Here is a 26,781-nt window from a genome sequence, read left to right on the forward strand (position 1 = left end):
ACACATTTGTGCTGACTGATTAACACAGTGGGAAGTTACTTTTCAATGTAAACCTGAAGTCGCCATCCAAGTAAAATGTAGCCATCGGCTGCGGGTGCACCCAGGTTAAATAACACTAACATTACATGCTTGCGTGACCTTTGCACAGTCAAACGACAACGCCATGCTTGCTAACTTGGTTAGCTATGATACTGTTTTTTTTAACCCAGCAATAGAAATAAACGTTCAATCAGTACTGAGTGAATGACCACAAAAACATAGTGCAACAAAAACTTCCTGTCATCACCAGACTGTCCATTTAAATAGTCTCGAGATAATGTGTACATGACGGGGTTCGTAGCGTAGCGGTTAATGTAACTGATCATTTTCTTTCATATATAGTTTTGACACCCCCCCCTCCCAATCGTGACACACACACTGGCATGCACACGCATGCATGGTGTGTGCTTATTTGTAATTATTTGGTGGCTCTTGAAAAAGCGTCGTTGAGTGGCAATAAGGAGTGTGGTGTGTGTACTACTGCATGCTTCTTGCTACTATGGAGGAGAGAACAGTAGAGACTGGGGAGACCAAATCTCAATGAATATGTTGTTGCCCACATCCGCCAGATGTACCCAACCCCTACGCTACATCCTAGGGACACACTGCTTAAAGGCAGGGTGGCGGATTGTGTTCCCTGAAATGTATACACAAGCTGATTGACGGAGCGCCCTGGCCCCTTCTATGTACTTGTTTATCTTCTGGTCCCACTGGAACATCCAGCTCCTCCGCTGTGCGATATCAGAGAAAACCACTGTTGTCCCAGGAAACATTTGGATGACCACCTTTAAATCCTCGCATCTGACGCACCAGTGCCGCTCCTTGGCGTATCCCAAGTTGTATTCACAGAGGTGGATGACTAGGATGTCAGGGGGAGAAGTAGCACAGGCCCTCTGCTGGTTTAGAACACCAAGCAGTTTGTGCCACTAAATGCCTTGTTCTCCGAGCCACCAAATGTGACCAACAATAATGTATGTAAATAGTTCATGGGTAGGCTACATGTTGATCATTTGTGTATTTTCCAGGAGGTTGCTCAATTGTCTTGTTAAAGAGATCAGGGTAATTTGTTCCAGTTTACTCCATATTGGCTTGAATAGGTTTCTGGATTTTCACTTCCCTGTGGAAAATCAGCTGATTATAAAAAAATAAATACTAAAAACTACATTATTTCTGTTGTCATTTGTCATTATTGAGTAGTTTAGTTTTACTTTATTTGTATTGCTGTGTTAGGCTGTATTAAAGTTGGCACAGTTGGTGTAATTGGTGAGTCAAAAACCCTATTGCGGCTGAAATAGGCATAATTTAACATGAATCTTTAAGCAAAAGGGAAGCCACTTATATCAGGGAATAATCAAAAACCATAGAAAATAAAAACTAAAAACAACATTTTATGTGGGATATAGGCATTGGTCTGAAGCCAGAAAGAAAGGAAATTCACAGGAGCAGCACCACTGCCTACTCCACCCATGCTCTAGCAAGTTTTTCCAGCACACAGCTTTGACCTACTAAAGTAGCTATGTTGGTGTATTGTACTTAAAATGTGTAGGCAGGTTGCTTAGGATTCAAACCTTCTCAAACAGCCTGATTCATACTCTTCAGAGGGATAATGGACTTGAGTGTCCTGCTATTAACATAATGTATATACTGTATATACAGTGCATTCAGAAACTATTCAGACCCCTTCCCTTTTTCCACATTTTGTTGCATTAGACTTATTCTAAAATTGATTAAATAACCTTTTTCCTCATAAAGCTACACACAATACCCAGTAAAGACAAAGCGAAAACAGTTTGTTTGAAATTTGTGCAAATTTATTACAAATAAAAACACATACCTTATTTACATAAGTATACAGATCCTTTGCTCTGAGACTTGATTTTGAGTTCAGGTGCATCCTGTTTCCATTGGTCATCCTTGAGATGTTTCTACAACTTGATTGGATTCCACCTGTGGTAAATTAAATTGATTGGACATGATTTGGAAAGGCACACACCTGTCTATATAATATAAGCTACCACAGTTGACCGTGCATGTCAGAGCAAAAACCAAGCCATGAGGTTGAAGGAATTGTCCTTAGACCTCCGAGACAGGATTGTGTTGAGGCACAGATCTTGGAAAGGGTACCCAAAAAATTCTGCAAATTTGAAGCATTGAGGATGGATCAACAACATTGTAGTTCCTACACATTACTAACTTAAATGACAGAGTGAAAAAAGGAAGCCTGTACAGAATAAAAATATTCCAAAACATGCATCCTGTTTGCAATACGGTACTAAAGTAAAACAGCAAAAAATGTGGCAAATTAATTCATTTTATGTCTTGAATACAAATTATTATGTTTGGGGCAAATCCAGCACAACACATCACTGAGTAGCACTCTTCATATTTTCAAGCATGGTGGTGGCTGCATCCTGCTATGGGTATGCTTGTCATTGGCAATGACTAGGGAGTTTTTTGGGATAAAAATAAATGGAATAGAGATAGGTACAGGCAAAAAAAAACCTGTTTGTCTGCTTTCCAACAAACTCTAGGAGACAAATTCACCTTTCAGCAGGACAATAAACCTAAAACACAAGGCCAAATATACACTGGAGCTGCTTACAAAGACGTTGAATGTTCCTGAGTGACCTAGTTACAGTTTTGACTTAAATCATCTTGAAAATTAATGGCAATACTTAAATGGTTGTCCAGCAATGATCAACAACCAACTTGACAGAGTTTGAAGAATTAAAAAAATTATAATTTTCAAATATTGTACAATCTAGGTGTGCAAAGCTCTTAGAGACTTACCCAGAAAGACTTAAAGACTTAAAGTACCAATCAAAGTTTGGACACGCCTATTAATTCAAGGGTTTTCTACATTATAGAATAATAGTGAAGACATCAAAACTAAGAAATAACACATGGAATCATGTAGTAACCAAAAAAGTGTTAAACAAATCAAAATATATTTTATATTTGACATTCTTCAAAGTAGCCACCCTTTGCGTTGATGACTGCTTTGCAGACTCTTGGCATTCTCTCAACCAGCTTCATGAGGAATGCTTTTCCAACAGTCTTGAAGAAGTTCCCACATTTGCTGAGCACTTGTTGGCTGCTTTTCCTTCACTCTGTGGTCCAAACCATCTCAATTGGTTTGAGGTCGGGTGATTGTGGAGGCCAGGTCATTTGATGCAGTACTCCATCACTCTCCTTCTTGGTATAATAGCCCTTACACAGCCTGGAGGTGTGTTTTTGGTCATTGTCCTGTTGAAAAACAAATGATAGTCCCACTAAGCACAAACCAGATAGGATGGTGTGTTGTGGTATCCATGCTGGTTAAGTGTGCCTTGAATTCTAAGTAGATTACCGACAGTGTCACCAGCAAAGCACAACCACACTATCAGACCTCCGCCATGCTTAATGGTGGGAAGTACACATTCCGAGATCATCCGTTCACCACCTCTTCGTCTCACAAAGACATGGCGGACAGATTTCAGACCAAAGGACAGATTTCCACCAGTCTAATGTCCATTGCTGGTGGATCTTGGCCCAAGCAAGTCTCTTTTTCTTATTGGTGTCCTTTAGTAGTGGTTTCTTTGCAGCAATTCGACCATGAAGGCCTGATTCACGCAGTCTCCTCAGAACAGCTGATGTTGAGATGTGTCTGTTACTTGAACTCTGTGAAGCATTTATTTGGGCTGCAATTTCTGAGGCTGGTAAATCTAATGAACTTATCCTCTGCAGCAGAGGAGGTGTCTTCCTTTCCTGTGGCGGTCCTCATGAGAGCCAGTTTCATCATTGTGCTTGATGGGTTTTGCGACTGCACTTGAAGAAACGTTTAAAAGTTCTTAATGTTCCACATTGACTGACCTTCATGTCTTAAAGTAATGATGGACTGTTGTTTCTCTTTGCTTATTTGAGCTGTTCTTGCCATAATATAATTGGTAAAAGACCATCTTCTGTATACCACCCCTACCTTGTCACAACACAACTGATTGGCTCAAACACATTAAGGAAAGAAATTCCACAAATTAACAAGGCACACCTGTTAATTGAAATGCATTCCATGTGACTACCTCATGAAGCTGGTTGAGAGCATGCCAAGAGTGTGCAAATCTGTAATCAATGCTTACTACTTTGATTACTACATGATTCCATATGTGTTATTTCATAGTTTTGATTACTTCACTATTATCCTACAATGTAGAAAATAGTTTAAAAAATTTAATAAAATGAAATAAAAACTTTTGAACGAGTAGGTGTCCAGACTTGACTGGCACTGTACATAACTTGAATGTTAGAGGGGCAGAAGTGGGGTTGAGAGTGAGGAATAGGGAAAATAGAGAAGGGAAATAGGGAGGACTCGAATGGAGAGAACGGTTATAGATGTTGACTGGGAGTTATAGTGACAGTTTCCCTCTCCTGCATATTCATAGCAAACCAAGTGACAGGGCTGCTGCTAATAATTTTTTCTCCAAATTAAGGAGTGGGCCTTTAAACAGTGCCAAAGGTGTATAGAGGAACGGAGAATAGAACAGTAGAGGGGAAAAGGGCATTAGAGTTGCAGTAGATGGGAGAGAAGGGGAATGATTTGACTTGAGAGAAGATGTTGAGTCGGAGTCTCCCTCTCCCCGCAGCAGTGTGTTTAATGGCTGGTCACCGGGCAGATTTATAGACCTGAACTAAACTGGGGATTTATTAAGACAGACCTCCCTCTCGACTAGGAGCTAGGCCTGTCCAGACGTATCAGAAACGTCTCTTTCTACCAGACCATTTCCTGTCCATGGGCGTGGCACGGACGGATAAGCATTGACAGAATGATGCATGCTGAGTAATGGAAGGTAGAGAGGATATCACACCTACCTGTTTAATATACTCTCACCAGCTAGTTAATTAGGTACACCAATCTACTATAGTACCGTGTCAGACTCCCCTTTGCTTCCAGAACAGTCTGCATTCTTTGGGGCATGGATTCTACAAGTCAGAAACGTTTCACAGGGATGCTTGTACCATTGACACCAGGTAGGATGGGTCCAAGGACTTATGCTGCTTACGCCAAATCGTGACTCTGCCATCGGCATGACACAACAGGAACTCCTCAATTGTCCAGTGTTGTTGATCGTGTGCCCACTGGAGACACTTTTTCTTAGCTGATAGGAGTGGAACCCAGTGTGGTTGTCTGCTGGGACAAGTTGTGCGTTCTGAGCTGCCGTTCTGTACACCACTGTTGTACTGCACCATTATTTACATTTTAGTAATTTAACAGACGCTCTTATCCAAAGCGACTTACAGTAGTGAGAGCATGCATTTCCATACTGGACCCCCTTGGGAATCGAACCCAATTGCCTTGCACTGCAATTGCCTTGCACTACCAACTGAGCCACACGGGACTGTCTGTTTGTGACCTGTCTGTTAACTTGCACAGTTCTTGCCATTCTCTTTCGACCTCTCTCATCAACGAGTTGTTTCCATCCACAGGACTGCCGCTGACTGGATGTTTTTTGTTTGTCGCTCCGTTCTCGGGAAACCCTAGACACTGTCGTGGGTTTCTCTAATACTGTCATGTTATGACCTTAGTTCCTTTGTTATGTTTTTGTTTTAGTATGGTTAGGGCGTGAGGTGGGGTGGGTAGTCTGTTCTTTTTTCTATGTTGTGTTTATGTGTTTAGCCTGGTATGGTTCTCAATCAGAGGCAGGTGTCGTTCATACTTAGGTAGCCTTTTCCCACCTGTGTTTTGTGGGTGATTATTTTCTGTCTAGTGTTTTCTGCACCTTTCAGGAATGTTTCGGTTTTCGTTTATTTCACGTTGTTATTTTGTATTTTGTTGTTCAGTTAATAAACATCATGAACACTGCGCATTGGTCCGACATTTCATACTCCTTGTCGGAGGACGAAGAATTCCGTTACAGAATCACCCACCGACCAAGGATCAAGCAGCGTGGTATCGGGCAGCAGCGATCTCCGGACTCATGGACATGGGAAGAGATTTTGGACGGAAAAGGACCCTGGGCACAGGCTGGGGAATATCGCCGCCCCAAGGAAAAGCTGAGCGGCAGCGAAAGCTGAGCGGCGACGATATGAGGAGGCAGCACGGCACCACGAGAGGCAGCCCCAAAACATTTCGGGGGGAGGTACACAGGGAGTGTTGGAGTCAGGTCAGGTCAGAGTCAGGTTGGAGACCTGAGCCCACTCCTCGTGCTTACCGAAAGAAGCGCAGTACTGGTCAGGCACCGTGTTATGCGGTCAAGCGCACAATGTCGCCAGTACGCGCTCACAGCCCGGTGGGCTATAGGCCAGCCCCCCGCAAGTGCCAAGCGAGAGTGGGCATCCAGCCAGGGCGTGTTGTGCCAGCCCAGCGTGTTTGGTCTACAGTATGCCGTTTCGGCCCAGGGTATCCTGCGCCGGCGCTGCGTGCTGTGTCTCCAGGGCGCTGGGAGGGTGCAGTAGTATGTATATCTATGGGATATCACTTTAATAGAGTAGAATTTCTGACTTTTTAAGAGTACGAAAAAGTTATAATTTTAATAGTCATAATCTTAGATTGCTCCACTAGAATTTGACAAGGGTCAGCAAAGGAATAATGTTTTTCCAGGGCTGTGCAATCTAATGGAAAGACCAATACCATTGAAAGACGATAGTTGTGACAATAATTCCATGAGCCACACCAGTGTTTCTTATGGAACCCAGGTTTATGGGCTGACCATGAAATCCAAGAAGGGTGATTCATTTCAATTAAAGTGGATGATGATGAATCTGTCATTATGTTATGTAACAGTGCATCCACAGTGTTTATGGATGTGTGTGTATGACCTGTATGAGCGATGATGCTGATGTGCATATATTGCATGCTCAGAGTTGTCCTCTGGCATAAGGATATTCATCACCAGCCTGTTGCGTGTTCTTTACTGGAGAGACAACCAGCAGCATCCAACTCCTCATAGAGATGTATCTTATTATGATTCATAACTGTTGTTATAAGTCCAAATGAATTGGAAGACGGTAACTCCGATATGCACACACATTTCAGTGGTTGATTTTATTTAGATTTCTTACAATTATCTCATTATCTCTGTGATCATTACAACCTGGCCACAAACTGAAATGCCACCACTAGAGCTGATGTGATTCCTTACTCTACATGTCAGAGAGGCATGTTTGTTGTGCATAGCATATTCTTATCTGAACGTTCCAAAACGTTGTGTCCCGCCGAACGCGCCTCAGCTTTGCCTGCTGGTGGGGTCTGATAAAGTCAGTGTGAGAAACAAGAACATGCAAAATAGGATAACATTATATAATGGGGGTCAGTCAGGTGAGATCACTTGAAAATGTCATACTTTTAGACTACTCTTCTATTTATAATGATAGAGATCATGTTATTGATGGATTCCAAATCGCAGATCGGAAGGCTTTTAGGCTGACAAAATAAAACACACTTTAGCAATCAGAGAGAGAATATTTAGCGTTTTACATAATGTTACAAAGTACATTACAGTTATGTTCCGTGAGAGGATTTTGCATTTCCACATATTATAATTTAAGAGAGGGTTTTTGCTCATAGAGATCAATAATAAAACAAAATGTATAGTGCTTTTATCAGACCCAAAGTGACATGCAAGAATGTATTTAAAGGAGAGAAAGAGAAAGGAGAGAAAATAGAAATCTCTCTGAGATTCAGGAACTTTGGAATATAAATATTATTTGATGCTTTTGATTAAGAATTAAAGTCCCTTAATGGGACAAAATCCTTACTGGACATTTCAAATGTTTCTCCTCCAACACTAGAGATGAGAAAAACAATCTACACATACAGTGGGGCAAAAAAGTATTTAGTCAGCCAAGATGAGAGAGGCCTGTAATTTTCATCATAGGTACACTTCAACTATGACAGACAAAATGAGAAAAAAAAATCCAGAAAATCACATTGTAGGATTTTATATGAATTTATTTGCAAATTATGGTGGAAAATAAGTATTTGGTCAATAACAAAAGTTTATCTCAATACTTTGTCATTGCCAACAAAGGGTATATAACAGAGGTCAAATGTTTTCTGTAAGTCTTCACAAGGTTTTCACACACTGTTGCTGGTATTTTGGCCCATTCCTCCATGCAGATCTCCTCCAGAGCTGTGATGTTTTGGGGCTGTTGCTGGGCAACACAGACTTTCAACTCCCTCCAAAGATTTTCTATGGGGTTGAGATCTGGAGACTAGCTAGGCCACTCCAGGACCTTGAAATGCTTCTTACGAAGCCACTCCTTCATTGCCCGGGCGGTGTGTTTGGGATCATTGTCATGCTGAAAGATCCAGCCACGTTTCATCTTCAATGCCCTTGCTGATGGAAGGAGGTTTTCACTCAAAATCTCACGATACATGGCCCCATTCATTCTTTCCTTTACACGGATCAGTCGTCCTGGTCCCTTTGCAGAAAAACAGCCCCAAAGAATGATGTTTCCACCCCCATGCTTCACAGTAGGTATGGCGTTCTTTGGATGCAACTCAGCATTCTTTGTCCTCCAAACACAACGAGTTGAGTTTTTACCAAAAAGTTTGGTTTCATCTGACCATATGGCATTCTTCCAATCTTCTTCTGGATCATCCAAATGCTCTCTAGCAAACTTCAGACGGGCCTGGACATGTACTGGCTTAAGCAGGGGGACACGTCTGACACTGCAGGATTTGAGTCCCTGGCGGCGTAGTGTGTTACTGATGGTCGGCTTTGTTACTTTGGTTCCAGCTCTCTGCAGGTCATTCACTAGGTCCCCCCGTGTGGTTCTGGGATTTCTGCTCTGTGATAATTTTGACCCCACGGGGTGAGATCTTGCGTGGAGCCCCAGATCGAGGGAGATTATAAGTGGTCTTGTATGTCTTCCATTTCCTAATAATTGCTCCCACAGTTGATTTCTTCAAACCAAGCTGCTTACCTATTGCAGATTCAGTCTTCCCAGCCTGGTGCAGGTCTACAATTTTGTTTCTGGTGTCCTTTGACAGCTCTTTGGTCTTGCCCATAGTGGAGTTTGGAGTGTGACTGTTTGAGGTTGTGGACAGGTGTCTTTTATACTGATAACAAGTTCAAACAGGTGCCATTAATACAGGTAATGAGTAGAGGACAGAGGAGCCTCTTAAAGAAGAAGTTACAGGTCTGTGAGAGCCAGAAATCCTGCTTGTTTGTAGGTGACCAAATACTTATTTTACACCATAATTTGCAAATAAATTCATTAAAAATCCTACAATGTGATTTTCTGGATTTCTTTTCCTCATTTTGTCTGTCATAGTTGAAGTGTACCTATGATGAAAATTACAGACCTCATCTTTTTAAGTGGGAGAACTTACACAATTGGTGGCTGACTAAATACTTTTTTGCCCCACTGTAGAAAGAGATATGCTAGGCCTTATATTTTCCATTTAGGCTCGCTCATGCTTGAGTGAGTAGAAGATTTGTTTGTTTCCAGAACCACTCAGTTTAATTTTTTTACAGGGTCAGGATGACTAAGATGGAATTTCAAATAATAGAAATCTATGATTTCTCAATGACATTCAAGTTGGCCAAGGAACAGGAAAGCAATAATGTTTTGCACAAAAAAAATACAACATTCTGAGAAATGTATTAAATTCTAGAGAGCTGGGAAGGAGCTGCAGGAGGTAAACAACCAGGCTGGCAGAATGAGGAGATATGAGTTTAATAAGACAATCCAGTGTGTGCGCGCGCGCGTGTGTGCATGTGAGGCTGTGGAGGAGAGCATCAATAAAAGCTTCAATGCAAGAAGCAATTACAATCAGCAGCAGTGTTCGGGAAAAAGCGAACCGAAGCAAAATGCCCAATTCTGAGGAGACCGAGGAGGACGACAATTTGTGACCATCAATCTTGGTCTACCGTCACAGTTACAGGGAAAATGAATGAACCGAAGTAATGAAAATGATATCCTTCCACGATTAGGTTGGTGGATAAAATGTATGGTTGCAATATTGTCACCTAGCTATCTTCCCCAGGGGAAAAACTGGTTGCAATTATCCCCTTGCAACCCGATTTCAACCTATAAATGGGTTGCCTTGATATACAACCAGATTCAAACTAATTCTGGTAACTGGTTGTAATGGTGTCAATTCAAATGAAAAATAAAGTCACACTCATCTCTCCTTGTTGTGGATGTCATTCAAACAGCTTTGCCCGCTGGGTTCCTTCTTTTATTTAACCCTAGTTTGGACTTCTGCTCTTGTGAATGGCAGATTTCTGTTAAGCTCTGCCTTGGGAGAAATCAAAGGACCACATTTTAAATTACATAGACTACATGTCAGTTTAAAGACAGCTTTATGACGAAGGGTTGGTGTAACATGTCACAGCAGCAGAGTAGCTTAACCAGTAGGGAAGAGTATTAACTTCTGTGTGAGTGGATACATGAGGAATATCAGGCCTGTGAATGCGTCCCAAATGGCACACTATTCCCTATATAGTGCACTGCGTTTGACCAGGGCACACAGATCTATAGAGAATATGGTGCCATTTGGGACACGAACTGTGGAAGATATAGATGACGTTTGAGAGGATCAGTTTGCGCAAGGTGTGGCGCAGAATCACTAATCTTGATCATATAATGAGTAGTTGTTTGTGATGCAACATGATTTGTAGATCAGTAAATCTGCACAGTCTAACTGCAGGGTAGTCGATTGCAAAGGCTCACACTCTGCCACTGCCTTCTCTTGCCCTTGCCTGTACATCTTCAGGCCAGCATGACCCGACTCATGCTAATGCTAGTGCTTATCCCATGCTGGTCCAGGCAGGAACACTCAGCATCTTCACTCTCGCCTCAGCATCTTTGAACCAGGGCTTGGAGCCCGGTGGTTAGTGGTTTATTCTGTGTGTGTGTGCGCGCTCCCACAGAGCTTCAGATGGTGTTTGTCAGGCAGTGATATATGGGCAGTGGGCGTGCTGGGTGGGAGGTGGTGCTGGTTGATAGGTACTGTGGTCTGGGTAGGGGGTGGTGGGTGGTAGAGGGGTACTGTGGTGTTTCACCCTGCTCTCTCTATACTGCTGTCAGCATGGATGAGAGAGAGCCAAAGGCCATGCTAGACAACAAAGCCTAACAATAAACTGCACACAGGCAGAGAGAGAGAGAGAGAGAGAGAGAGAGAGTCCACTCCCTATGGCTCTGTTAGGCCAAACAAGGGAGGAGAGAAAGAAACTCCATTGTTGGGATCAAGCTCAGCTATCACACTTGGAGACGTTGTCATACAATATACTCGGTCTCATTTGGTTTTAGTCCAACAGATTGATATGGTGTAAGTTAAACCTCCAAGCTAATGCAGTTGTCATTTGTATCTCCCTTTGTAACAGCATTCAGGGCAAAGACAGGGAGACATTACTAGTGTCACACATCAAAGCATATAATATGGCTAATGAGCCTCTGAAGACATCATGAATACACTACAGAATCAAACTACTCTGTGGTATGTTATGGCTGAGTGGACCCATCTGTGGATGGCAAGTTTTAGAAGATGGAATACACTGTTGTCATTGCCATGGATACAAGGAAGTCGTGAGTTGTCCATGCCCATTAATCTATCAAAGAGAATCAAAATGATACTGCTTGATTTGCCTTTGGGGTTCTTCTACACATTCAAATGAGTTGGGTTTGGGTGCAGTATTACTCTTGAGTTTGGCTGCATTTTATATTATGATATACATAAACTGTACTTAAATCACCATGGCGGTTGTTTTGTCTAAGTTTATCAGAGATCACTGAGCATACTGGATATGGTCTGTGTTAGCATGAGTGGTTTATGAGGCAGGAGAAGGCTTTGTTAGCATAGCGTTCCCATGAGAAAGTAAGGCTTGAGCCAGAGGCGAGTTATGAACTTTCAGACAGCGTCATAGGAGTTCCTTCTTAGCCTGGCATATACTGACTGAGCAAGCGTCTTTTCAAAAACACACAAGCACACACACTAACACAAACAGACACCCTCTCTCAAACACCCACACACAGACACTTCTGCTACAATGGCTTTAGCACACCCTCACTTGCAGACCTGGTTCTGACAACCTCTGGGCATATAGCGGGAGGTGATGTGTGTGTTACTCTTGTCTGTGTACAGTGCAATCTAAAGATAAAAGTGCAACACTAACTCCTTAATACCTCAGGCCACAATGTTTCATTGTCCACAACACTGTTGTCTTGACTTTTCTGTATACAGCAAGGCACCGGTTCCTCCCGGTTCCTGAGGTGATATGAAATATTAAAGCAAACCAACAAAGCAGAAAGCAACAACAAAGAGTTAGATGCAATATGTTTTCTTGCATACTGTACGTCCAGTATTGTTGTCTATATTTGTATCTAATTAATAATTAGTAAGAACGAGGCCTGGGCAATAATTTCCATGTATCTTGCTTAACGTTTAAGGACTTCAGGGCCCAGCGGGGCATCAGCTAGCAGGGTCAATTAGAGCTGCCAAAGCATGGTACACGCTGAGGCAGGTATTGTTGATGAGAGTCAGACTGGAATATGTACAGGCCGCAATTGCCAGGGCAAGCTTCACTAGGCTTGTGCTGCTTTCACTCTCCCTTGGTTGATGACATCGTTTTGACCAGATGGATGAATGTGGATGGAATTACCGGGGGGAAGGCTTGCTAGCTAGCTACTCCATGCACTGCTAACTTGAAGGAGTAGTCAGGCGAGACACATGGCAATGATAGCTGGTAGCCAGGTATGTAGAAACAGAACGCTTTATTTACCAGGGGAGTGGGATGCTAGCTAAACAGGGATGCTAGCTAATTAGCTGGCTATCACCACCTAGGTGACGATAACTAGCTAGCCAAGCGCTTGTTAATGCCAAGTGCTGGCTCGTGTGTAAACCAAGCGACGAGGTAAAAAGCACAGCTAAGTGTATCTTTTACATGGAAATGTAAAGGATGGTGCTTCAATGGTGGGGTAACAGACTTGAAGAAACAGCATGAGTTTGCCAAGCAAACCGAATGGGGCTTAGCCCAGAGGTTGCTCGCGAAAAACCATGTGTGTCACTGTTAAACAACTAGCTAAGATACTCAACTGTTCAGCTAGTTAACTTTGAATGGTAGGGACCGACGGAGAGGTAGTGACTACGATTAGAATTTGCTAAAACTAGTGGAAACCTGCTCTTAGCTTGATGCTAAAGCAGTGGAGATAGCAAGCCAACAGCACTAAGTGCGTGCAGGGTACGCTACAGGTACTGTAGCTAGCTGACGACAAACAGGGTTACTGAGGTAACTTCACTCTGTAAAATAAAGCCAAAGTTGGCAGAATTGGGAGAAATACAGGTGTGCCAAACTTGTAGCAGTCCTGCTTCAACAAGGTACTGAGTAAAGGATCTGAATACTTATGTAAATATGATTATTTTATTTTAAAAAAATGTTTACCCCTTTTTTCGTGGTATCCAATTGGTAGTTACAGTCTTGTCTCATCGCTACAACTCCCGTACGGACTCGAGAGAGGCGAAGGTCGAGCGTCCTCCGAAACAAAACCCAGCCAAGCCGCACTGCTTCTTGACACAATGCCCAGTTAACCCCGAAAGCCAGACGCAACGTGTCGGAGGAAACACCGTACACCTGGCGACTGTGTCAGCGTGCACTGTGCCCGGCCCGCCACAGGAGTCGTTAGTGCGCGATGGGACAAGGACATCCCTGCCGGACAAACCCTCCCCTAATCCGGACAATTGGAGTCTGGACTTGAACCCAGAATATCTAGTGGCACAGCTAGCACTGCGATTTGTTTTTATTTATTACATTTTTTAATTGAACCTTTATTTAACTAGGCAAGTCAGTTAAGAACCAATTCTTATTTACACTGATGGGGAACAGTGGGTTAGTTGCTTTGTTCAGGGGCAGATTTTTACCTTGTCAGCTCGGGGATTCGATCCAGAAACCTTTCGGTGGCCCAACGCTCTAACCACTAGGCTACCTGCCACCCCAAAGCAATGCAGTGCCTTAGACCACTCGGGAGGCGTAAATGTGATATTTCATATATTTTATTATACATCTTATCTTATTTAAAAATGTCTAAAGACCTGTTTTTGCTTTGTCATTATGGGGTATTGCGTGTAGATTGAAGAGAAAATATATTTTTTAATACATTTTAAATTAAGGCTGTAACAAAATGTGGAAAAAGTCAAGGGGCCTAAGTACTTTCCGAATGCACTGTATATGCCATGTCATCTCTCTCTCTCACTCTCACTCTCACACATACACAACAATCAGCCTACTCCTTCTTCACTCCATCCATAGTGTTTCCCTAATACAAAGCTGTGTACTTACTCTTCTCAGGTACAGTTATAACCCTCATACTTGATACTCAATACATCCATCTGAGCCAAGCGTGCCATGCAGCTGGGCAGGGTATGACAGGGGTCAGAACATTAATAGAATATTGGTCAGGGTGACTAGGATTTGAGGTGGTGGGAGGACAATTTGTCTGCGTCCCATATGTGATAATATTTCCTATTTAGTGCACTATTTTGGACCATGGCCCATAGTACTCTGGTCAAAACTAGTGCACTATGTAGGGAATAGGGTGCTAAATGGAACTTATCCTTACATCACCAGTAATGTGACTATTATGTCATGAAGATTTGATTGAATTATCCTATCTGTAAATACACCAGTGGTCTTGATGAAACAGTTCCTCATCTCTCAAGAGACGATGTCACACCTCGGAAACAAATTCAATTAAGCTTTTACTGTGGTAATCTTATGCCGCTTGCAATGTGTTGTGCAATCATGGTTTAAATCAGGGGTGTGATACAAGCCCGCGAGGGGGGTCCAATCCGGCCCGTGGGTGGCTTGAGTCAAATATTATTTGTATTTATTTATGGGGGGAGGTTTCTTGACTGTGCCCAGCTTGTTAATAATTACTGAAATGAAAACTAGACAGTCAAGGAGCATAGAACATTCCAGAAACAATTTTCTTGCTAATTTTGAGGGTGAGGAAATAAGACATTTTCAGTGCTGCCCTCCAGACATAGAGTGAAGACCGAATGCGGCTCCCAGGGAAAAATTTGTTTGATACTCCTGGTTTATATAACACAATCTGTGGGACAACATTTTCTGTGTGAGGTACTCGATCAACATAAATACACCTAAATATTTTTCTCTCATCAAAATGTCACCCAGAATAAGCTAAAATGTCTGCTTTGTGTTTTGGTTAATGGTCTACTAAAGAATGAATGAGTTTCAGTAGAGAAAAATTCACTTGCGCTAGAAACTAGAGAAGCCATTTATATTTCATGATTTCCTTTGAGGGACTCAGCAAAAGGCATTATTTGCTGTGTTTTCTATAAAATGGGTTTAAATTAGTGATGAGGGGGGTGTGCAGCACAGCACTTTCATGCCTTAAGCGCCATTGCTGTATGCTTACCTACTTTAGGTACTTACCTGCATGATAGTCGGACCTGTCAGAGAGGCTCATCGAACAGAGCTGAATTTGGTGCAGAACCTAGTTCACTATACACACATTTACATGTATTTTCACTTACCTAGACAGACTTTTTTAAAGTGCATATTCAGGTTATTTGGTTCATTTCAGCAACTTCTGGTTAGGTTAGACAGCCCAGCCAACTCACAGCAAAGGCTACATAATACAGGATTGAGTTCATGGTATCACAGTTCTGTTCTCAGGCAAGCTATCGTAGAGTACATGCAAACAAAAACAAGTTTCATTTAACTAATCAAGAGTCTCGTCTTTCTACAGATTGTGTTCAGAAAAATCAGCGATGTGAAACGGGAGGAAGAGGAGCGACTGAGACGAAAGAATGAAGCACCCCTTAATCTCCCGCCGGACCACCCGGTGCGTCGGCTCTTCCAGCGGTTCCGTCAGCAGAAGGAGGCCCGTATACATCAGGAGCAGGCCAACCCATCCGATGACATGGAGAGAGGTCAAACCGTGAATGTCGAGCCCACTCCCATCCATGAAATCATCGCCACCACCAGCATTGTCACTGTTACCGAAAGCCCAGCCACACCCATTTTGGCCTCCACAATCTCCAGCCCGTCAGACAAAGCCAAGCTCCAGGCCCCGTCTCTCCGAGTGTTCGAGCCGGCAAAGGTCAAAGGCTGGGGACGCTTCAAGGAGTCCAACTGGAACAAGGTATGAGACCTAAAATATTTGGGCCAGGATTCACAGTTTGTCGAGAACGCGCCTCAGTTGAAGCCAGCCATCTTCATTAATACATTCTGTTCTTAATTTCCAAGGTGTCCAAAGCAGAGTCCATGGAGACGCTACCCGAGCGGACTAAGGCAGGGGCAGCCCACGAGTCCCAGACCTCGCTGAAGAAAACCGACTCGTGTGACAGCGGCATCACCAAGAGCGATCTGCGTCTAGACAACATGGGGGACAGCTCCCGCACCACAGGCACCACACCACAGGACCGCAGCCCTATGGCACCCCTTGAGGTGGCCAAGCAGCACGCCTTCTACCCCATCCCAGAGCAGACTCTCCAGGCTTCTGTTCTGGAGCTCAAGCTGGAGCTCAAAGAGGACTTGAAGGCCTTAAACACCCGCATGGCTGGCCTGGAGGCCCAGCTAGCAGAGGCTCTGAAGCTCCTCAAGGTCCAAAGGAGAGCTCCCAGCTCCCCCAAGCCTCTTTTTGAGATCTCTAGACCCACCACACCAGACTCGGACAAGGAGGACATATTTTCATAGAAGCAAAAAGGGACTTACGTTGAGAGTGTGAAGACAGGCAACAGATTCAGAAAATCTTTGTCCCAATGCTGGGCAATTTGGTCACAGGGCCACAGATTCTGGGAGTTGTTGGTGTATCTCAGCTGAGGCCATTTATTGTCCCTCAGCTTGCCGATGCCTGTGAAAGCAGCAGATGACGGAGCTACGATGCTGTTAATTTAAAGAGGATCTGGTGGTTTTACCCGTGGGCTATGGAACCTTGGAGTTGATCCCGTCGGTCATTTTGGAGAATCTGGGGTGTGCGCAGTGAAAGGGGTCTAGGTGCACTGCAGTGACCTTTAGACCACCATGGGTTTGGCCCTCTCTGTGACCCACAGACACAGGTTCACAGCTGTACTCTTGTGTTCTCCTGGTCTGCTTGTGCACATCAGCTGTATATTTAAGTTTCTACTTTTTTCCACCAGTCCATGGAGTTCAAGAGCAGAGCAGCAACAAATTCATTATTGTTCATTATCCTTGTAGATCTCCAATGGGACCACTATCTTTAGTGGTTCTCAGAGTATGGTATCTATACGGGGTGAATCGATCTTTTGCTTTTCCACTATCTTTGAACCACCAGTGCACAATGCATTCTGGATGTATTCACGATGTCATTCTATCACCGTGTAATACTTTACAAGACTTTATGCATACCTTGGAGTTGCCTTTATAAATACAAAAAGGATATAGAAACATTCAGCACAGGTGATACTGTATATTGAGCTTTGCACTTGCTATAAGCATTCAGTATAGATCTTGCTCCTGACAATGCATTACACACAGATGGTTCACAGAACGTATTACAGTAGGTTGTTTTTACTACTGTACTCTGTAATCATTGGATCACCTTGTAGCCATCTTCTTTAAACCAGACGAAGGAGGCTGTGTTGACCAATCAGAGCTCAGGACCATTAGGTTTCAACCAATCAATCTTTTGGTCTGTACGCAGAGAACCAATCAAAGACCAGCATAGTCTTTTGAAAGAACTCCAACCCTCTTTTAGACTGACTGACCATCACCGTATGTCTTAGCAGTTCTCTGTTCGATCTGATATCTATAGTCAAGAAACCAAGAAACAACCACCTTTGTTGACTGGTTCGTCTTTATTCTTGGTCGATGGTTACAGTGCTGGGAATTACTCTTAAGGAACTGCGTCTGTTGCACTAACAACGCTCCATCATGGCGACATGTTGTGTTGTTTGGATGTGGAGGTTGTATTATTTAACTGATTCTTAGTTTATGTTTGTCAAACATGGCTCTCTGACACTGTACATGTGAAACGAATAGAAAAAGTATTTCAACATTTACTGTGTAACTGGGTCTTCCAAAAAACATACTTTTTCAAGACACTTCTCACTGCAAAATATGACTTGCTGCATGACTTGCGTTGATCGACATACATCACTGTTTGGCCTTGCAGTTTTCCATAGGCTAGCCTACTGAATGCTCATGCTTGGAACTCCATTACTGAATATCAAAGGCAAACAGAACATTGAGGCCTATGAATTAGTAATCGATGTATATTTTTTAAATCTAATTTATATCCAGGACATGTTGATCTCCTTCTGTCCGGAACTTTCACTAATTGGAACCTAGCGGTTCCAAAGTTTTCACATCTTCAATTATGTGGGCACCTTCAATGGGTTTCATTAATTTGAGACCTAAGCCTAATCACATCGAAGCAGTATCATGTTAATATTTGAAAATATTATGATCTTAATGTTAACTGCTGCCAAAGTTCCTCCCATCACTATATGGGACCAACTGGCGTTTGGGCCCTGGTTTGCCACAAGACAGTGTTAGCCTGAGCTTAAGCATAGCCATTAGTTCGGTAAGCCAATGCGAGTCTTCAGGTCTCAGGCAAGGTTACTCATCCCGTGAGTGGGGTTTACTAAATCAGCTTCATTACATATACATGTAATTAATTATTAGTCTTAGGTGAGGTCTCCACTAATGGTTGTGTTTTCATTGAGCTACATAATGGCAACATTGTGTTACATAACAGCTGAAATGTACTAAGTAGCCCGCAAATGGCTAGAAACAGACAGTTGCAACACCGCACTCCATTAAGTCACTTTCAATTCATGCAATTTATTAGTGACAAATTGTCTTAAAGTATGTACAGTTGAAGTCGGAAGTTTACATACACTTAGGTTGGAGTCATTAAAACTAGTTTTTCAACTGTTCCACAAATTTCTTGTTAACAAATTATAGTTTTGGCAAGTCGGTTAGGACATCTATTTTGTGCTTGGCACAAGTAATTTTTCCAACAATTGTTTACAGACAGATTAATTCACTGTATCACAATTCCAGTGGGTCAGAAGTTTACATACACTAAGTTGACAGTGCCTTTAACCTCTTGAAACTCTGGGGGCGCTATTTCATTTTTCTGTCATTTCCCCAAGGTGTTTGCAGCATTGTGGCGTATTTGTAGGCACATCATTGGAAAATTGACCATAAGAGACTACATTTACCAGGTGTCCGCTGGGTGTCCTCCGTCGAAACTATTGCGTAATCTCCGGTGCGTGCATTTTATCATTTGGTTCAGAGGAGAAACCAAACGGCCACGCGTGATTTATCATCGAATAAATATGTGAAAAACACCTTGAGGATTGATTCTAAACAACGTTTGCCATTTTTCTGTCGATATTATGGAGTTAATTTGGAAAAAAGTTTGCCGTTGTAATGACTGAATTTTCGGGGGTTTTTCTCAGCCAAACGTGATGAACAAAACGGAGCGATTTCTCCTACACAAATAATATTTTTGGAAAAACTGAACATTTGCTAGCTAACTGAGAGTCTCCTCATTGAAAACATCCGAAGTTCTTCAAAGGTAAATTATTTTATTTGAATGCTTTTCTTGTTTTTGTGAAAATGTTGCCTGCTGAATGCTAGGCTTAATGCTATGCTAGCTATCAATACTCTTACACAAATGCTTGTGTAGCTATGGTTGAAAAGCATTTTTTTTAAATCTGAGATGACAGTGTTGTTAACAAAAGGCTAAGCTTGTGAGCCAATATATTTATTTTATTTCATTTGCGATTTTCATGAATAGTTAACGTTGCGTAATGGTAATGAGCTTGAGGCTATAATTACGCTCCCGGATACGGGTTTGCTCGTCGCAACAGCTTGGAAAATTCCAGAAAATGATGTCATGGCTTTAGAAGCTTCGGATAGGCTAATTGACATTATTTGAGTCAATTGGAGGTGTGCCTGTGGATGTATTTCAAGGCCTACCTTCAAACTCAGTGCCTCTTTGCATGACATCATGGGAAAATCAAAAGAAATCAGCCAAGACCTCAGAAAATAAATTGTAGACCTCTACAACTCTGGTTCATCCTTGGGAGCAATTTACAAACGCTTGAAGGTACCACATTCATCTGTACAAACAATAGTACGCAAGTATAAACACCATGGGACCACGCAGCCATCACACCGCTCAGGGAGGAGACACGTTCTGTCTCCTAGAGATAAACGTACTTTGGTGTGAAAAGTGCAAATCAATCCCAGAACAACAGCAAAGGACCTTGTGAAGATTCTGGAGGAAACAGGTACAAAAGTATCTATAGCTACAGTAAAACGAGTCCTATATCGACATAACCTGAAAGGCCGCTCAGCAAGGAAGAAGCCACTCCTCCAAAACCGCCATAAAAAAGCCTGACTATGGTTTGCAACTGCACATGGGGACAAAAATTGTACTTTTTGGAGAAATGTCCTCTGGTCTGATGAAACAAAAATAGAACGGTTTGGCCATAATGATGATATGTTTGGAGGAAAAAGGGGAGGCTTGCAAGCTGAAGAACACTACACCATCCCAACTGTGAAGCACGGGGGTGGCAGCATCATATTGTGGGGGTGCTTTGCTGCAGGAGGGACTGGTGCACTTCACAAAATACAGTGCCTTGCGAAAGTATTCGGACCCCTTGAACTTTGCGACCTTTTGCCACATTTCAGGCTTCAAACATAAAGATATAAAACTGTATTTTTTTGTGAAGAATCAACAACAAGTGGGACACAATCATGAAGTGGAACGACATTTATTGGATATTTCAAACTTTTTTAACAAATCAAAAACTGAAAAATTGGGCGTGCAAAATTATTCAGCCCCTTTACTTTCAGTGCAGCAAACTCTCTCCAGAAGTTCAGTGAGGATCTCTGAATGATCCAATGTTGACCTAAATGACTAATGATGATAAATACAATCCACCTGTGTTTAATCAAGTCTCCGTATAAATGCACCTGCACTGTGATAGTCTCAGAGGTCCGTTAAAAGCGCAGAGAGCATCATGAAGAACAAGGAACACACCAGGCAGGTCCGAGATACTGTTGTGAAGAAGTTTAAAGCCGGATTTGGATACAAAATGATTTCCCAAGCTTTAAACATCCCAAGGAGCACTGTGCAAGCGATAATATTGAAATGGAAGGAGTATCGGACCACTGCAAATCTACCAAGACCTGGCCGTCCCTCTAAACTTTAAGCTCATACAAGGAGAAGACTGATCAGAGATGCAGCCAAGAGGCGCATGATCACTCTGGATGAACTGCAGAGATCTACAGCTGAGGTGGGAGACTCTGTCCATAGGACAACAATCAGTCGTATATTGCACAAATCTGGCCTTTATGGAAGAGTGGCAAGAATAAAGCCATTTCTTAAAGATATCCATAAAAAGTGTTGTTTAAAGTTTGCCACAAGCCACCTTGGAGACACATCAAACATGTGGAAGAAGGTGCTCTGGTCAGATGAAACCAAAATAGAACTTTTTGGCAACAATGCAAAACGTTATGTTTGGCGTAAAAGCAACACAGCTGAACACACCATCCCCACTGTCAAACATGGTGGTGGCAGCATCATGGTTTGGGCCTGCTTTTCTTCAGCAGGGACAGGGAAGATGGTTAAAATTGATGGGAAGATGGATGGAGCCAAATACAGGACCATTCTGGAAGAAAACCTGATGGAGTCTGCAAAAGACCTGAGACTGGGACGGAGATTTGTCTTCCAACAAGACAATGATCCAAAACATAAAGCAAAATCTACAATGGAATGGTTAAAAAATAAACATATCCAGGTGTTAGAATGGCCAAGTCAAAGTCCAGACCTGAATCCAATCGAGAATCTGTGGAAAGAACTGAAAACTGCTGTTCACAAATGCTCTCCATCCAACCTCACTGAGCTCGAGCTGTTTTGCAAGGAGGAATGGGAAAAAATGTCAGTCTCTCGATGTGCAAAACTGATAGAGACATACCCCAAGCGACTTACAGCTGTAATCGCAGCAAAAGGTGGCGCTACAAAGTATTAACTTAAGGGGGCTGAATAATTTTGCACGCCCAATTTTTCAGTTTTTGATTTGTTAAAAAAGTTTGAAATATCCAATAAATGTCGTTCCACTTCATGATTGTGTTCCACTTGTTGTTGATTCTTCACAAAAAAATACAGTTTTATATCTTTATGTTTGAAGCCTGAAATGTGGCAAAAGGTCGCAAAGTTCAAGGGGGCCGAATACTTTCGCAAGGCACTGTAGATGGCATCATGAGGGGGGAAATTATGTGGATATATTGAAGCAACATCTCAAGACATCAGTCAGGAAGTTCAAACTTGGTCGCAAATGGGTCTTCCAAATGGACAATGAGCCCAAGCATACTACCAAAATTGTGGCAAAATGGCTTAAGGACAACAAAGTCAATGTATTGGAGGGGCCATCACAAAGCCATCACAAACCTCAATCCTATAGAAAATTTGTGGGCAGAACTGAAAAAACGTGTGCGAGCAAGGAGGCCTTACAAACCTGACTCAGTTACACCAGCTCTGTCAGGAGGAATGGGACAAAATTCACCCAACTTATTGTGGGAAGCTTGTGGAAGGCTACCCGAAATGTTTGACCCCATTTAAACAATTTAAAGGCAATGCTACCATTTTTAAAAATAACCTTCCGGTTACTAGTCCAACGCTCTAACCACTAGGCTACCCTGCCACCCCTAATACTAATTGAGTGTATGTAAACTTCTGACCCACTGGTAATGTGATGAAATAAATTAAAGCTGAAATAAATAATTATTTCTGCTATTATTCTGACATTTCACATTCTTAAAATAAGGTGGTGATCCTAACTGATATAAGTCAGGGAATCTTTACTAGGATTAAATGTCAGGAATTGTGAAAAACTGAGTTTAAATGTATTTGGCTAAGGTGTATGTAAACTTCCAACAATGCATTAACTAAATCAAACCCATATCGTGATCGTGTTACATTAGGCTATTAGCCTGTTACCTTATTTCGCCTTAAATTATTTCAGATACAGGAGGAAGAAATTGTGTGAACCCTTTGAAATTACCTGAATTTCTGCATAAATGTGACCTGATGTTGATCCAATTCACAACAATGGACAAACAGTGTGCTTAAACTAATAACACACAAATGATTGTATTTTTCTTATCTATATTGAATACATCAGTCATAGTGTAGGTTGGGAGTATGTGGACTTTGGAGTCAGGAGTCATCTAACCTGGAGTCTAATCAATGAGACGAGATTGGATATGTTGGTTAGACATGCCCTGCCCTATAAAAAACATTTACAACATTTGAGTTTGCTATTCACAAGAAGCATTTCCTGATGTGAACTATGCCTCAAACAAAAGAGATCTCAGAAGACCTAAGATTAAGAATTGGGTTACAAAAGTATCTCTTAAAGCCTTGATGTTCATCAGTCCACAGTAAGACAAATAGTCTATAAATGGAGAAAGTTCAGCACTGTTGCTACTCTCCCTAGGAGTGGCCGTCCTGCAAAGATAACCTCATTGAGCATTCTGTGTTGTGCTCTTACAGTTAAGAATCCAAGAGTGTCAGCTAAAGACTTACAGAAATCTCTGTAATATGCTAACATCTCTGTTGACGAGTCTATGATATGTGAAACACTAAACAAGAATGGTGTTCATTGGAGGACACCACCGGAGAACACATTGCTGTCCAAAAACAAACATTGCTGCACGTCTGAAGTTCGCAAAAGAGCACCTGGACGTTCCACAGCGCTACTGGCAAAATATTCTGTGGATAGATAAAACTAAAGTTTAGTTGTTTGGAAGGAACATGCAACACTATGTGTGGAGAAAAAAAGGCACCGAACACAAACATCAAAACCTCATCCCAACTGTAAAGTATGGTGGAGAGAGCATAATGGTTTGGGACTGCTTTACTGCCTCGGGGCCTGGACAGCTTGCCATCATCGACAGAAAAATGAATTCCCAAGTTTATCAAGACATTTTGTACGAGAATGTAAGGCTATCTGTCTGCCAATTGAAGCTCAACAGAAGTTGGGTGATGCAACAGGACAACGACCAAAAACACAGAAGTAAATCAACAACAGAATGGTTTCAACAGAAGAAAATACGCCTTCTGGAGTGGCCCAATCAGAGTCCTGACCTCAACCCGATTAAGATGCTGTGGCATGACCTCAAGAGAGCGGTTCAAACCAGACATCACAAGAATATTACTGAACTGAAACAGTTTTGTAAAGACAAATGGTCCAAAATTCCTCCTGACCGTTGTGCAGGTCTGATCTGCATTTACAGAAAACGTTTTGTTGAGGTTATTGCTGCCAAATTAGGGTCAACCAGTTATTAAAACCAAGGGTTAACATACTTTTTCCATACTGCACTGGCAATGTTTACACGGTGTGTTCAATAAAGACATGAAAACATATAATTGTTTGTGTGTTATTAGGTTAAGCACTGTGTTTGTTTATTGTTGTGACCTAGATGAAGATCAGATCAAATTTTATGACCAATTTATGCAGAAGTCCAGGTCATTCCAAAGGGTTCACATACTTTTTCTTGTCACTGTATATATTTTGAACAAAACCGTTACGATAGCAGTATACAATGTTTACAGAACATGTGTTTTTAGAAAAGATATAGAGATTAAAGGGTCATGAATGAGTTTTCTTTCACTTACGTGTGAATAAGTCTCATACAGTAGTATTTTTTGGACTGTCCTGTACTCCACTAAGAGCTTGCTTACATAACTAGCGTTCTGAGATCAGCTCCTGTACGCAAGCAGCAGCTCTCCATGTTAGTTCTTTCAAAAGACCTGATTTTGATAATTTGTCCATGCTGGAATCTTATGGAAACTACGACTTATGAATGTTACCATATTTATCTTTTGACCATACACAACATGGAATGTGGAGGGTCTTCACTTAGACAATATTATCAATACTTATGAATAGTATAATTGCGATCCTGGCCAGATATTAATTGTAGTTAACAGAAACACTTTACGTAAAGCTAACATGTCAAGTGCTTTATGACTTGTTTATAAACTATTTTATGCATGTATATTAAGCATTTTTTGGGGAAAATAGCAGTTATGCATTTAGGATAATTATGAGATAAGCAAATGAACGAACCCCTTATGTCTTATCGCAAGTATGATATTGCATTTTAACAATATCATGCATTATACGTGTTGGAGTTAAATGAATCATCCACTCAAAAACTATTTTGGTATTTCCATTAGTCCAATGTTGATACAGTCCCAAAATGTTTTGCATGTCAGCAGTCAAGTTAAGATATGGGACTTTCAAGAAGAAAAGTGTAACTTGCCACATCATCATCACTTGCCACATCATCATGAGTCTGTATCAAGTGGACTAATGAAAAAACTAAATATTTGGAGTGGATTATTCCCTTAAGTTAAGTGCTACAATGTAAACCAGGGGTGTCAAACTCATTCCATGAAGGGCCTAGTGTCTGCATGTTTCTGTTTTTTTCCTTTCAATTAAGACCTAGAAAACCAGGTGAGCGGACACGCCCTCTGTGGAATGAGTTTGACACGTGCTGTAAACAATAGTTATGATTGTTCACTGCTGACCCAAATGGCCCCTACTGATGTAAATGTGTTACTATTATCAAACAAGTTGGAAAGAAATGCACACACACTTTACTTAAATATGAACTTAAGCCTAGACTAAATCCGTATCGTCAAAGATCCGTGCCATAGCGTGATTGACATTTAAAGGCAATGTTCCCATGTTCGTGGAGACTGCTTTCACAGTAAAAGCTGCATATGTTGGCTCAATCGGAAATGATCTTTAAATTTCAATTGCGCTATAACACAGATCTTCCACAATAAGGGTTGAATCCAGCCCTTAAACATACTTTGATTTAACATACTTAAGAATCAAGTTAAGTATGCACTACATTACTCACTAATGAAATTAGGTGATTGCACGTGTTGCTGTCATTGGTAAACAATAATTGTGCATTGCCGTTGATGTGTTAACAGAATGTACGCGTTCAGGTCTCCATGATACGGAGAAGTCAACAGCTTGTTTATTATTTGAACACATATAGCTTCACATGCAGTATAGTATAATAATGTTTAAGGGGCCAGTGCCTAAGTAAGGGGATATTGCATTATTCATGAGAAGAATGACACTGTACTCTATGCATTGCAATGCTCAAATGTTTCAAAATATTATAGCATGCTTTTGTTAATTGATACTCTCCCAAAATGGGTAACAACAACGATGTCATTTGGTTGGTGCATATTGTTAGTAATGTACATTTATTCTTCATGATGTTTACCTAAAATCACATGCCTATTCAAATGTACATGCATTTACCACTCTTATGGAAACTTGATGTACATCCTTGTGCCAGCTGCATTGATGCATGTGAACAATATTTGATACATTTGAGGGTAAAAAGTGATTTATTCTTGGCTTAGTTCACCTGTTTTTTTCTCTTTTGGAAAATAATTGGTGGAACATGTAACATGGCATTAATGGATAACCCTCTGTGTTGGTCTTTCTTGTGGTGATATCACAGAGGAGGTTCGTTTAGAACAATTGAGAGAGTCCTGATGGAGTGCATCACAATTCCAGACAGTCATCTGGGGCTCTATCTTGATTGCACACAACAACAAAATATCACTTTATCTGCACTGATTGGAAAAGACTTGAAAGATTCAAATAATATGGCGGAAGCTCTTTTTTTTTTTTTTACTTAATAAAAAATGTTTACCCCTTTTTCTCCCCAATTTTCATGGTATCCAATTGTTTTAGTATCCAATTGTTTTAGTCTCATCGCT

At 41.6% G+C, this 26,781-nt stretch overlaps 1 protein-coding gene across 1 annotated transcript in view; it reads left to right on the forward strand.

Moving 5' to 3' along the window:
- LOC110502619 (potassium voltage-gated channel subfamily H member 1) overlaps nucleotides 1-18,902 on the forward strand; it is an 89,720-nt gene extending 70,818 nt beyond the window's left edge. Inside the window, exons 13-14 of the mRNA XM_036960257.1 lie at nucleotides 15,730-16,125; nucleotides 16,230-18,902. Coding sequence (XP_036816152.1) covers nucleotides 15,730-16,125; nucleotides 16,230-16,679 — 846 coding nt within the window. The 3' untranslated portion in view covers nucleotides 16,680-18,902. The remainder of the gene's footprint in view (nucleotides 1-15,729; nucleotides 16,126-16,229) is intronic.
- Nucleotides 18,903-26,781: the final 7,879 nt, after the last annotated feature.

The sequence above is a fragment of the Oncorhynchus mykiss genome, chromosome 23 (assembly GCF_013265735.2).
Source record: "Oncorhynchus mykiss isolate Arlee chromosome 23, USDA_OmykA_1.1, whole genome shotgun sequence".
In the NCBI taxonomy this organism is placed as follows: domain Eukaryota; kingdom Metazoa; phylum Chordata; class Actinopteri; order Salmoniformes; family Salmonidae; genus Oncorhynchus; species Oncorhynchus mykiss.